We start from the raw sequence: 15,168 nt of genomic DNA, 5'->3' as shown, positions 1-15,168 counted from the left end.
TAGGTCACACATAGGTCAAACATGGAGTCCTTTATCTGTATCAAGACAACAGAAGTGTCCCTGTGGTCATGGAAACCTTCCTTTGTCAAAAAGCACGGGGAAAGGGCTGCAGAAAGGGCTCTTATTAATTCCATTCTGCACTTGAACAGTTCAATTTTTCTCATCTCTCACCTTTATGACATCAGTAAAATGTCATTGATTTGGCTGATGGCTTTAGACTTGGAAGAATCCCACTTAACAGTGAATTTTAATGAACCTTGTATGTGACCTGGGTAAGTTCCTTTCTTTTCTTTCCTTGTCCCTTGATTCCTGATCTAAAAAATGGTCACATCCCTGTAGCACAGAAAAGATCAAAGCAGTAAAGACTGCAAGGTGCTCAGGTAATGAGCAGAGATACAGGATAAGAAAGAAGGACTGCTGCCTATTGAAGACCCATAATGATTCTTCCTACTCTGTATGTCTCTTTCTCTACTATAACAATTCTTGGGATATCCATGAGTATTCTCCTGTGCTTTTTACTTCTGGGATATTCACATGTGTCCTTTCATGCTTTTTAATTCATGTACTGTTCCATAAGGACCATTGGGCAGCAGGATGTGGGGAAAACTTATAGTTCAAAAAAAGATCTGGTCATCTAAAGCTGACCATGTAGATACTAGGATAAAGGCATTGAAGACATTGATTTGTAGCCTAAAAATTGCTCCTGTAGATGCAGGCAATTATGGTTAGATGTCTATTCCAACTATGGTTAGATGTCATTCCCAACTCCCAAATTCCCCACCAAAATTAATGTCTCTCTTATTACACCAGCACGCTTTGATTTGTAACTCAGATATCATTGGCTTAAAGTAAGAAAAAAAGCCCAGAAAACACATTGGGAAGCCCTATTTCTGATTCAGCTGACCCTGAATCTGAGTCAGCTCAGATTCAGATTTCCCTTTTATAAGGTGGATTAAGGATTGGTTACAGAAGTGGAATCCACAGAACAGATGGGGCAGAACACATTGGAAGAAGAGACATGTGAGGGCTTCAACTGGCAAGTGGAAACAACCTAATTATACCCTCAGTCAGTTCTTGTTCCAGCTCTATCACACAGGTCCTGCTGCCCTGTTACTGTTTATCTGGATGTTTTTCTTACCCCAATAGTATTCTCAAAGGTTCTCTGCTACAAAATATCACAAGCTGAAGCAGTTGGGCAGTAGCATTCCTGCACAACTCCATAACAAGCTTTTGCCACATTGTGGTATTAAATGCCAGCTAATGCAACTTTGAAGCTTTATGTAAGAGCAATGCAATGATTACAACAGAAACCTGGTGCAAATTTCACAATATAAGCCCTTACTGCCCAGTAATCCATAGATGAGGACCTGTTATTGCCTACCTGCTGGCAATATCAAGCAGTCCTCTAACAAATGAAGAAAAGAAAGCTTAAAACCTTACATGTGGAAATAGAACTCCAAATACTATAAAATTTAGACCATTGAATCCCCTCACTTTTCAATATAACATTATTATCTGGTATGTATGCTATGAAATGATAGAATGCATAAATTACAGATGGCATAAATCCCATGTTTTGGATTATTAATGAATGAAAAGTCTCCAGAAGTCCTTGCACCTCTTTATCTGAATTTAAATAAAAAAATATTAATAAGAACATAACTTACTTTCCACAGTTGTTGGTGGAAGCTTTGTCTGTTTGAAGTCAGGAAGCTGACATGAACAACTTAAAAGTTGTTGAATGATAGCTGGACTGATTTGCTTGAAGTGGTCCTTAGAAATGGAGGAGGAACTGTCTTTCAAAAATATCTTCACAAGTTCATTGGCAGAGAAACAAACCTTTGTAGAAAAGTATATACAGTTACTAAACATGTTGCCTATACCTGCATTTAATTTTGAGGTTAAATACAGAATCTTAGAAGAACACAGGGCACTCCAGCCCTAAAAGAAACCTACTATATATCTATACTCTTTCTTGTTTAAATCAGTTTAATTACTTCAATTACTTCACTTTTTTCTGAGTAAAATCGATACTACTATATATTTCAGAAAGATCAGAATCTTTGGGATAAACCAGCTCAATTTTTATTAAAGCCACTTAATGTCATTAAGATCTTACACAATATTATCTCTCAATATTTTATTGTTATATGTGCTATGAAAAATGTTTTAATGCTAATAGAAACCATATTCTTAGCTATTCTGGTGAAACTACATTATTTGCAGTAATAGCGCTATTCATATAAGATACTGCGTACATCAAAGCAATACTGAGATTCATCCATGTACTGGATCTTCAGTAAGATATGGAAATAAATTAGCTTTTAAAATACATTAAATGAGTGCATGTCAGCAAACTAGATGCTACACAGTCTAACATTGGTCTAAAGACTGCTTAATAATTTTATTATAACGGGTACTTCAGAATTCCAACTACTTTTTTGTTCCTTCTTGAAGCATCTCTTTGTCAAAAGAAGCATTTCTATTTCAAAAATTGTCATGAAGAATTGTGTTTTCCTCCTCAGGATGAAACTTCTAGTAAAAACATGAACAGTTAACACATCAAAAATTCTAGTGGAAATTTCTGTAAACACTTTTAAACAGAAGAACTTCAGATCAAATATGTTATCTTACTTAACAAATATGTTATCTTATTAATAATCATAATTTCTTAATCTCATCTGATGAGCTGTGATTCAATATTTAAAACCAAAAAATTTCTTTCATTTAAATTGGTCTGAATCTGAGACTCAAAGGATTCCTAAATATTCTTTCTCTCATTACTGAAGCCTAAGCTTCTTTTGAAGTTGTTAACTATAATTGCCTTTAAATAAACCCAGTTAAAACCCAACTCATTTCTGCTGTTGCTCATCCATTAGTGAAGTAAAACATGCCTTGTGGTTCACTAAGAAACTGAGTTAATTGAGCACTGATATATTTTTTCCTGAAAACCAAATTGATGTCTTCAGGATAATAGGTGATCTTGTCACCTGGACCAAGCGTGTTCTGCCTTCAAGCCAAAGGAGAGCATGAAGACAATTAAGGAGTTACCATATTGTGAGACCTTAATTCTGCCTGTTCTAGGCAGTGATATTGACTCTAGAACTAGGGACCACTGATGTCTGGTATCAAGTTGGAAGACTAGGATTTTGGCTGGTTATCAGCAGCATTGCTGAGCGGTCAGAGCAGGTATTATATTATTTAACACCTTCACCAACAACCTGAGTGATGGAACAGAGTGCACCAGATGGCACTCACAGGTGAAACACAACTGGGACCACTAGTCAGTATGCTGATGGGTGTGGCTGTTATTTAGAGGGACCTTGACATGACAAAGAAATGGGCTGACCTTAATGAAGATCAGCCAAGACAAATTTATTGTGCTTCACACAGAATAGCTCCATGTGTCAATGAAGGCAAGGGAAAACTGGCCAGAAGGAAGGCAGGTTTCCAGAAAAAGCCCTTGGGGTGGCTCCTCACAGGAAACCTGAACATGAGCCACCAGTGTGCCCTTGTGGCAATGACCACTAACTGCACACTGGCTGCATTACCAAGAGCAGAGCCAGCAGGTACTGGAGAAAGAATATTGCCCAACACTCAGGACATGGGAGTCCACATCTGGACTATGTCCAGCTTAATAACCAGCAGTGCAAGACACTTGCAAACTGAGGGAAGTCCAGTGGAGGGCTACCAAGATGGCTAGGGAACTGCCCACATGATGTGCCAGGAGAGGGGGAAGGACCTGGGTTTGCTCAGTATGGGAACAGAAGGGTTAGTGGGTATCTTAAGCCTTCAACTGTCTAAGGTGGTTTAGAGGGAAGACAGAATCAGAATCTTTTCAGAGGCATACAGCAAAAGAATGAGAGGTGAAAGGTATTAGGTGCAGCAATAAAAAACTCCAGTTTGCTATAATAAATAAGGCCATCAAGATGACAGCAATAAAGCAGAGGTTTCCCAAAGACTGCATAAACTCTCTTTTTGGAGATATTCAGAATTCAACTGGACATAACTCTGTGAAACCTGATCCAACTTTGAAGTTGACTCTTTTTTGAAAAGCACAATAGACAAGATGAGGTACAGGATTACTGTGAACAAAAATTTTAATGTGAATTTATTTTCAAGAATTTTCGATGAGAATTTATTACCACAAATTTTCAATAAAAAGCAAAATATCAATTTTAAAAATAAATTGTCCACGCCTACATAAAAATAGCATTAAGGTCTGTTTAGTAAAATGTTCTTGTAAGATGTAGGGCATGAGGACCTGCGTCTTTTCTACTTGCAAGCCCCAGCCTTTGAAGCTTTTTAACATAAGGAGGCAGAGAACTGTCTCCATTAGAAAAGCAACTATGCATGTATCATCCTGGAGGATGATAACAAGGAAATAAGCAAATTGATTTTGCATATTTTCATCTGAAAAACTGGATGGATGGATGGATGGATGGATGGATGGATGGATGGATGGATGGATGATTTAGGTTTCCAAAATCCATGTTTGTTTAATGAGGAAGAATAAATGAATACATAGACATTTTGACATAGTTTAATGGAATTTAAGACTATTTATCTTATTAGATAATTTGCCATTTACTTTTTTTTATAGACCTTTTTGATTATAGAGACAATAATGACTTCAAAAGAAAGCAGTGACCCTTTTTTGTGGTAATGTTTCAAATAATTATTCCTATATAAAAATTAAATTACAGATCTTAAAGGAGTTAGCAAACACAAGCCATAGACAAGACAAAGTCCTGTATGTAGCCAAATTGGCTACTAATGAAGTACAATGACTATCATAGGTGCAGAAAACCTATCAGGAGACAAAATTAGCAACACCGCAGTGAAACATGAAGTGTTCTAATGGAGTATGTAAAGGAAAATAGGCATAGCTAAAAAGAACATAAATGGAAAAAAAAACCCTTAGAAACCAGGAATTAATACAGAAGAGAAATTATCTTCTGTCCAGATGTTTCTTTTTGATTTTTTAATGTATACAGAATATTTGGCTCTCAGTTAACTCCTAAGACTCAGATAAGGCCCCTGCACACTTATCCTTTGAGTTACAATCAGTCTTAGAAGTTCAAAAAATCAAAAAACTGAGCTTTAAAAATACTTCAATTGCTGGAGAATTTTACTTTTTTACAGATATAACCACTACTGATTTCTGTCCTTCGTAATTTAAAATGCATAAAACACATTTAAAATGACCTTAATTTAAGATTATTTTGAGATCCCATTAAAAGCCTCATCATGCTGATCAGCATGATCCTTTTTTGTGGTCAGCTGCAAAGAAATAAACGTATTGATAGAGTATGCATTTCAAATGCAATATAATTACAGAGATCAATATCTATCAGAATAGCATTTAACCAGAAGAAATTTGTCTCAGCTCCCCATCATAAAATGACCACACAGAAAAAGTCAATTGCACATCACTCAGTTCTCCTAAATCAAGAAGAAACATTGCCACTGAGTTAATATAAATTATAAAGGGTTGAAAACAATAGAAAAGTGTTCTTTGAAGAATATATTTCAAATGTATTCATCAAAATATATACCAATTATAGCTTTGAAGTCTCCTTTTTTGTCTGTGGAATGATACCCAGTCTAAAGGATGAAGTGAGTTACCATCTTGGTCATTGCCATAAGCAAAATTTATTTATTTTCAAATTCTTAGGATAAGGAAAAAACCACCAGCAATAAGCCAGTGTCCTTCAAAGTTCTCAGACAGGATACTTTGGAGTACCTAAGGCTCTGTTTTACAGCCTTTATACTTTCTAAAGAAGACTTCTGGATTTCATAAATGGCTATGAAAAGAGTTTGGAAATGTCCAATCTTCAATTTACAGAAGCCTTTTCAAAGCAACTTACAGAGAAACTCTATTTGACTTTGTTTTTCTTAGTGCAAAACAATCCCACTTTCTACCAGTTCACTTAAGGCATCCTAGAAACTCTGTGACATAAAACCACAAGAAATCTCTAATAACTGTAAGAAAACATCAAAGCCATGTTAATCCACTCCTCTGAGTCTTGAAGAAACACCTGATTCCGGGTAACACTAACCATTGTTAGCCCCTCCCAGTGACTTTAATTGCACATCCAACATCCACAAGGTTTTTTTCCCAATTACTATTTAAACAAATATAGCTATATAAATATATATTTTCACCTGTATCTACATGCCTTTTTGAAACTCATACATTTTACCTCAGACATGTTGCATGGTTTGCAAATCAATTTAAACTTCTGCCAGTGAAATTCTGTCACCAACATTATAATAACATAAAAATAAATTAACCTGGTCCCAATCTGTGTTCCTTTCACGATCTTCAAAATAGCCTTTCAGATAGTCTCCTTTTGTATGGTTTCCTTTGACTGGAGTATTTCTTCTTCCAATATCTCTGACTGCCAAACTGTAACGTCTTCTTTTGTGACCGTGAAGTTGTCCATTTACAGTGCAGGTCTTTTTGGCTCTAAGCACATTGAGGAGTTGTTCTAGTTCTAGTAATTATTTACAGAACAGATATGTTACCATAGGAAAATGCACACTCAAAAGACAAAAATATTTAAAAGACAAAATTTTTTTCTTTTTGTTTGTTACAACATTGATTCAATTCCTCATTTTAATACTCTTTTCTCAGTTTGGAACTGGAGGCAATTTCTGCTTAACAACTCTGGAAGTTCCAGACATTCAGATCCTCAGCCTTTCCCTCTTTACATGTCATTCTCAGATGTGACTAGAAGGCAATTCATCTTTCATTTAATCAGCATCTCTGACAAAGTTAAATAGTAATTGCTAAATAACTTCACTGTTCTTAAATTTTTCCTGTGTAAATGGAACTCCACACTAAGCTGCCACAGCCAGGTATTTGGATCAGGAAACACATCCTCTATTGGGTGTCCTGAAATCAATTTTCAGGATGCTGTGCTGTGCTTGCACTTCAGAAGTGCAGCACAGGACAGTGAATTTTTTCTCTCCTTTGGTTAACTGGGAAACATGCCTGCTCACAGTACTGAAACAGGAAGGAGACAGCCAGGATCACTAATCCAAATCTGAGATCATGCACAGATGCACCTCATGACACATCTGGGGTGCAATGGGTGCTTCTGCTGCTGGAATGCCCAGTTATTTCAGGTGTAGGCCCTATTCTATCTTCCTCATCACCTTCCTTCACCCCTGCACTTTCAAATAAAGCCATAGTGATAATTCCTGTAAACCTTAATTTGTCCATTAAAAAGTGGTCCACAAATTAATTTGAAAGAAATTTAGATTAATGGGAACGTTTCCATATGATAATCCTTTATTTTTTAACAAATGGTGTAATCTTAATGGTAAATCTCACAAAAAAGTTTCTGGTAAGATGTTTCACTACTTTCTTTTGGCTTCTTAAACAAACATATCTGAATGGAGCTATACTTGCAGGTATATTTGTTTTTTAAATGGAGTAAAATCTAATTTTCTTTTTCTATGCTTCCAGATTCTTACTCTTTCCTGAAGTTACTATTAAGAACTTAAATAAATTTAAAGGGACAGTATAATAAGCTTAGACATAAAATAGACTTACTCTGTAACAAACTGGTTAAGAATATTTTTTGTTTTTCTGAATGGCATCCTAACTCCACCAAGAATACAGGCCTGCTGTTATCTTCACTGGGGCCCAGATTTCACCATATATAGCTATTTAGTAGCACTGTGCTGAGATGGCTCCATCCATTCTTGTGAGAATTATTTTATAAGAATTGGCTGGGAAATTTAAAAGGAAGGGCTTTGCTGCCAAACCAGTGTGTGTCAGTACAACCTATAAGCCCCAGTTTAGGGCTAAGGATTACTACTTTTTAGTATTTATTTCTGAGATTCAATGTACCTCTGTGTAACCTATGAATGTAAAAAATGTTTTTACCTATGCTCAATTCAACTTTTTAATCTGCTTTAACCCATACTTAATGTAACTTTTAAAAAGTGCCCTGAAAAGCTTGTAAACTGTTGATGTTAGCAGTTGCCACAAAAAAGGAAAAGTTAATGTCTTATAACAACCTTCTAAATCCATACCAGGCCTCTGAATTGATGGTGTAGCTTCTTAATCTGCCAAGCAGGCACAACCTTTTACAGAAATTATTAGCTGCTGCTGCTGCTGAGAACTTGGCATTTATTTTGTTTTGCTTCAGGTTTTTTGGTTTTTTTTTTTTATTTTTGGACCAGTTAAAGCACTTCTATACTTCTATTTATTTATGTTTAAGTAGCATTTCTGATAAGTCCAGTAATAAATTTTCCCGAAGAAAATTAACTTTGCATACTCCACTTACCTGTCACTTGGAGCTCAGTGGTACTATTTAGAGAACTGAAAATATATTTTATAAAGAATTCTGGGGAAGGCAAACTTGCTTTCCCCATACAGACTCCTTGGAGAGCCAGAGTAAGGATTAAAGCAGCCAGGCGTGGAAGAGTGTTTTCATCAGCACCGTCTCTGTCCATTATATCAGCATTTTTCTCCAGGGTGCTCACATCAACACACTGAAATCAGGAGAAAACAGCATGAAGACAGTCCTGCTAACCTCCATTTAAATAATCAAAGTGACAGGAGGAGAAACTGTGGAGACCAATTTCACAGACAGCCAGAGTAGAAAAAATGTTAAGATGTAAGCTGTAATTGCCAGCAGGACAGCTAATCAAAGGACATTTTCAGGAGAACAGGCAGAGAATTAAAAATCTTGAACATTTACTCAGTGTCTAATGGGGAAAAAGTACAGTCCCTCATTCAGGTTATTTTTGCTTAGTGTTATTTTCCTGCTGTTTCTATTGTTCCAAGTGTCCTCCTCAATTACATCTACATCTACTTCTAGAAAGTGGAAGAAAGGGGATGAATTTTAGTTAAGGCATGAGAAATTGGCTCAAATAATATAGACTGTAACTATTCATCTCAAACTTCAGAAAAAATTCTTTAATTTTTTTTAGTTCCTCACCTATTCAATGGAATCAATAGTTTATTTTATGGATTAGTTATCTGGGGACAATATGGAAAGATATAATTTTGCTGATAAAGGGTGACTTTCCTGCTGGGTGACCAAATAAAAACAGTGGTCAGTGGTATACAACCATGTGTGTGGAGGTCTGCTCTCAGCTGCCTGGAAATTTATCCTCCCTTTTCATATTTTCTTCCTCTTTTTTCCTTTCTTGTTTATTTTCAACGCAAATAGTTGGGTTTGAATGAAACAACAACAAAGATAAAAAACCAATTAATTTAATTTTTTTCTAACTCATATTAGCAAAATTAAAAAGTCAGTTAGATGAGCCGGTACAGCAGTCATTTATTTCATACATACTCATCTTTCCTTACGTAGACCATAAACACTTCAGAGAGGAGGCTGCCATTTCTTTTCCTGCTCATTCACTATACGTTAAAATTTTCACAACCCAAAACTTAATCACTCATTTCAAACAAGACATTAGGTGCTATGGCTGAAGAAGAGAATATTTTCTGTGAAACCAAAACACATAAAGGACCACTAAAAAGGCTTTTCTTCTATGACTACCCTGCACCATTGGCCCTTTTCCACAACTCAAGTGTTGTGATTCCAAGTATTATGCTATTATGTTTTGTGTACCTTTCATAAAGGAAACCTCTTTTCCCTCAAGTCAGTGAATGAAGTCTCAGTTACTGGACAGGCTTGACAACTGATTATACTGCCAGCATAAACAAACAGAACCCTGAGCAAAGCATTTTATGGGCTGTTATTCTATCTTGACATTCCAAATACCCACCAATGCCTCTTTACAGTTGCTCAGATACCATTGGAGTCCTTGGAAATCAGCACGTTCACCAAGACTCAGAACCAAAAGTACTGGTCAATGAATAATTTATGGTGGGAAATGACCCCACAAAGAAGACAGAGAGAGGAACTGGAGGCCCTCAACATTCTGGACACAGCCAGGTCTCCTACCCATCTTCTCTTTGAGCAGAAAACCCTACTACAGCATGCTGTAAATTAAAATCTAATTAAATGAAAAAATTGAGCTTTGTATAAACCAAATTTAACTCAATACATTGAACAGCTCTAAGGAGCTACAAACAGGAGATCAACCTGTACTTTAGGAGTTATCTAATCTGGCTAAAACCTGTTTTATTGCCCATTACAAGGAAAAGTTTCTTCTTCAACTTTGAACTCCAGAATATTATTCTATAATTTTATAGGTCCTATTTGAAATAAGGAATTCTAAACAGCAGTGAGAAAACTCACAGCATGTTCCCTGACTTAGAAATGATGACCTTAGCTGAAAATCCTCATTATGCTTTTTTTTTTCAACTTTAAATTTAAGCTTATCTTTAACAATCTTTCTACAAGGCATATCTATGCTGGTAGATAATTAGTCACAAATGTGTTCCTACTGAAGGAAGCCATCATGTCTTTGGACAGATTCCTCATTCCATCCAGCTTTGGATAGATGTGGAAGTGTAGAACATGGCAGGGATTTCATCACAGCAAAAGAATTCATTGTTTCTCCTATACCAGCCAGTAACAGATCTGTTCTGCTTTATAGCATTGAAATACTTCAACTTTGAACTCTATAATATTCTTCTATTATTTTATAGATCCTATTTGAGATAAGGATCTCAAATAGATTCTTATAGATAGATCTATCTCAAAGAGATCTCACAGATCACTGGTAGTGTATCTATGCTAACAAATATCAGAAGTGAGAAAGTATTTTCTGTCCTTGGAGCCAAGCGCAAGATATTGCATCTACACAGCTGTGCTCTTTTCCACCTGCCCTAAGCAGAGCAACTGCATCTAAATTACCCATTAGGAATGGTCCCTAAAGTGCAATATTCCACCAACCACTTCTCAGCAGACCCTGTGGAAGTGGCACATGTCAGAAACAACCCAAAGAAAAACATTAAGCAGCACATACAACACAGTCCCAGTGTTCAACCTATGCTCGGACACTTCCACCTTCCAGTCCTCTGGAGGACTGTGGTACTGGCATAGTCTCTGTAGTATAAAGGTATTATACCTGTAATAAAGATGAAGTTATTTTTACATATGTTTTCTTTACCTGGTTTTCAGAAGTTTTAAAATGTTGCCTTACTGCAGCTAAAATATCTTCAGTTTCATTCCGTGAAAAATAATAACTGTCTTCTTCATGTCTTAAACTAAGCATACCCTGCAGGTAAAATTTATAATCCTTATCATTCAAGCTGAATTCTGAAGAACACATATCTCTACGATGAAGAATATAGTAGAGAAGAATAAGAGAAATTCTCTCAAATACTTCTTCACTGAGATGGTCTTCTAAATCTCCTCCAGCTATCAGTAACAAAGAATCTGGTTCAAGGCACTGCAAAGAAATAAAAATAAGTGGTAATTCAATTCAAGTGACACCCTGCCAGGCATCTGCAAATATAGATAGAACGGGCAAGTGGAGAATACAAGGTCTATATTTAAGGGATTGAGCCCAAAACTTTGCAAATGAAGGCTGAAGGAATGGCACGAGGAGGGTGTAGGTAATTCTTCAGAGTTCTATGGCTGCAAGATCACACCATGGAGTTTTTTCCAGAGCCCCTTTTATTTTTAAGGACAGTCAAGTTTCCTAGATATGGCACTTCGAGCAACCTGGTCTATGGGGAGGTGCCCCTGCTCAGGGTAGGGGGAATGGAACTATGTGATCTTTAAGGTCCCTTCAAAGTCAAACCATTCTATGATTCTATCCCGTAATTCTATGATTTAGTGCTTTGAGATTCCCTATAATTAGGAATAAATCTGATCAATCATTGTAGAGAGTGAAAACCTTCCACTAGCTTCAGCAGATTATACTTCTGCTTGCAAATATATTAGATAAGGGCTAGGCTTATTCATATTTTCATCTGTGCATTCTATATGTGTTTACATTATAAGATAAAAACAGTTGCTGAACTCTAGTTAATTGAGGCTATGTAAACAGAAATTATACCATATTCAATGCACTGCTGAGAGACATAATTGAGCCTGTAATCACACAGCTATTTTTAAGTTTCTCAATGAATTGTTAACTGCAACAATGAGATCCAGTGTAGAGAGCCAGCACAAGGTTTCAACCCCATTTAGTCCTTCAAATGCATTTCAAGAGGAACTGAAATTACATATTCACCCTGGGCAGGCTTTATATCTGAGCACAGATTTTTAATATATGTAAAATTATAGGTATTAATAGCCAAATTAACTATTTATATACATAAATAAAATAGATTACAGGTTCACTGTGTCCTCTCCTGCCTTCATTGCTTCATTAAGGTCTTTAACCTTTCCTAATGCAGTCTCTGAGAATTACTCTTTCAACTAGGAGTCTATTCTCTTTTCTGTCCCAAAGACCTCCAGTCAGTCAACCAGCCTTTATGAACACTCAGTAGTAATACAATAAACATATGGCATGAAGTGGAAGACTTTTAAAGATTTCTGTAAGATTTTAAAATCCACTGAGGATAAATTGCAATCAGTGAGTTTATTCTTTGCTCTTGCAGGGAAGATGACTGAAAAGAAAATTGCTAATCAGAAGAAAGCAGATGCATTGCAAAAGATGCAGTTACTCCATAGTATATGGGTAGCCCATGGTGAGTGACCCTTGAAGCGATAGTAAGAGAATATAAAGTGGTTAGTCATTAGGTTGGGGTTTTTTTGTTTGTTTTTTAGTTTGAAGGTTTTTTTGCTGCTACTAATATTTTTACAGGAATAACCATCTGTCCTTGATTTAGAAAAGCTAAACAAAAAAGAAGCCCAGAACTTTGGCACTGAAATCTGAGTTTCTTTTCTTTAAGTGGCTAGAAGTTCCAAAAAAAAATATGCTTACCAATGCAAGAAATATATGACTTCTGTTTGCTTAGGAGATAAAGAAATGTCAGATGGCATTCAACAGCTGCCAGCCCCTGCCCAATGAGTCTTAGGGCCACTACATAACAGCAAACCAGAAGAGGGTCTAAAGAAAGTGTTAAACTTCACTGCTTTTAAATGCCCATTAGAGATATCATAAAAGCAAAAATTAAAAAAATCTGAAAACAAAGTCATGTGGTATAAACCAATCCTGGATTTAGAAGGGAAATTGAATCTGAAATGAATTAGCGATTCTGACAAGTATTAGGAAGAAAATGCTAATAAAAGGTGGGGCAGTCTGTTTCAAATTTTTATGAACTTGAAGGACAGTTCTTCTTGCACAAATTTTGATTTACCAAATCTTGTTAAATCATCATGGAAGATTTCAGCACAGTACCACGTGGGCACCATGTGACTGAAAATGCCACGTCTCTCTCAAGGATTTCCTACAGAACACCATGTGCTTGTGGTGCTGGCACAGAAACACTGCGCAGGATGCACGCAGTGTTTCTGACTCAGATGACACTGAGGAATACTGAAAATGGTGAAAGTCCTCAAAGTCTTCCTATAAAAAATTTCCAAGATGAAGCCTGAACAGAACAGCCATACTGACCAAAGCAAGCCCCAGCTAAGTTTCCCTTAGATTTTGTCCATCCAAGGTCACCAGCAAGCTCTCTAGAAATACATCACAAATACAAGAAAAAGCCATGCCAATAGAGAAGAAAAATGAAAAGGCAAACAAAAACTTATTCCCCTGTTTTGTGTAGTTTGGGAGGACTATATAGCCATGTTTAATACGCTGTTAATTTTCAGTCTGGGCCTGTATCTGATGCATATTCATTGTCCATGTGTGAATAATCTCCTTCATAAAAAATAATCCACTTAGATAATGACAGGCACCTACAATATTTATGAAAGTTCACATTTGGGTTCATATGAAAAATGGGAGCCTTTTTAGAAAGGGTCAATAAAGTGAGCAGCTGTCTACTGCACAGGATAAAAGGATTCCCACTTCATTGGCTTGGCAGATTGCTGAAAACAGCACCTTGTAAAAACATTCACCTTTCAGACCATCTTCATAAGTGTGGTATAAAGTGACACTGCTGTATGTAGGTCACTGAACAGTGCCAGGGCCAGAGTAATGAAAGCCAAGGCTGACCAAGCCCTTTGTCATTCCTTTTAGCCAAGTTGCCCAGTAACACTGTCCCTGTCCTTTCTGCATTGAATCAGGACTGAGTTCTGAAAATAGTCTCAAATAGTCCACCAATCCCTCTGCGCAACTGTACCCTGGACTACTTCCAGTTTCAATTTGGATTTGTAGATTCATTGTTCTGCCTTTCATTTTCCTTGACCTGAACTGCTTACAAAACCCTCCCCTTAATCTTGAATATTTCAGTGAAGTGGCACATAAATCTGAGACAATCCTGTCTGGGTTTTATTTTTATGAACTAAAATCCAGAACAACAACAAAAAAAAGTGGCAGAACTGGTCCCAGTATTTACCTATGTCTTTCCACGGTGGAAATCCTGTGCCCAAAATTCAAGCTCATGCTTTTATTGTTACACCAGGTATCAGCAGAAAAACTTTTGCTGGAAAACAAACACTTGGGAACTTTAAAAGGAATGTCTGTCATGTTTGGGATATCTCTTCATGAGCTCAAACAATAAATAATAATCAAAACGAAACAAAGCAGGGACAAATTTTTTGCTGCAACAAGAAGTTTTTTACATGTTTAGGTATTGTATTCAGGACAGTATCACTCAAACAAATGTTAGAACTCACTGATGATCCTGTAAAGATATCCCTCATTAATTGAAGCACTAACCAGATTACAATCCTCTTGCATGCCATAAGTCCGCTGTGGGCATTCAGCTCTCTCCAGTAACATTTTGACCAGTTCTCGTGAGTGGTTCATGTGGAGCTCAGTGTTTTCAGCTGAGAGAATGCGTACAACTTCCACCAGAGAGCCTCTGCTGGGAGGATTGCTGCCATCCTGCCCATGCTCTTCCCCAGGCTGTCCTTCAGCAATGAGCACGCTGAATATGAAAGCAGAACATACCACCCCAAGAGCTGGATGCTTGGTCAGAAAACGCATCTCCTCTTCCTGCAGTGCGGGATTCGCACTGAATGTCGGATTGTGGTTTGCGCTGCACAGCTTAAACTGGAAACCCGAAGAATCTGAATGGTAAAGGGGAAAAAACCCAACCCTTTAATTAGTGCAAATGCAATATGTTCGAAAGGATTTATTAATTGGTCGGCTAAGCTGATTTGCAGTGACAAGCTGTTTTTGAACAACAGGGAGCCTGTAAGGACTTTACAGCAAAGAACA

The 15,168-nt window shown here is 36.8% G+C and overlaps 1 protein-coding gene across 1 annotated transcript in view; it reads right to left on the bottom strand.

Moving 5' to 3' along the window:
- The window catches only part of SLC39A12 (solute carrier family 39 member 12), a gene marked incomplete at both ends in the record, with an annotated part of 31,931 nt that extends 16,997 nt beyond the window's left edge, over nt 1–14,934 (bottom strand). Inside the window, 5 exons of the mRNA XM_084203456.1 lie at nt 1,668–1,839; nt 6,298–6,500; nt 8,304–8,511; nt 11,053–11,334; nt 14,665–14,934. Coding sequence (XP_084059582.1) covers nt 1,668–1,839; nt 6,298–6,500; nt 8,304–8,511; nt 11,053–11,334; nt 14,665–14,934 — 1,135 coding nt within the window. The remainder of the gene's footprint in view (nt 1–1,667; nt 1,840–6,297; nt 6,501–8,303; nt 8,512–11,052; nt 11,335–14,664) is intronic.
- Nucleotides 14,935–15,168: the final 234 nt, after the last annotated feature.

This window comes from Fringilla coelebs, assembly GCF_963513975.1.
Source record: "Fringilla coelebs genome assembly, chromosome: 1".
Classification (NCBI taxonomy): domain Eukaryota; kingdom Metazoa; phylum Chordata; class Aves; order Passeriformes; family Fringillidae; genus Fringilla; species Fringilla coelebs.
The sequence above is the reverse complement of the archived record's forward strand: the minus strand, read 5'-3'. Positions and strand labels throughout refer to the sequence as shown.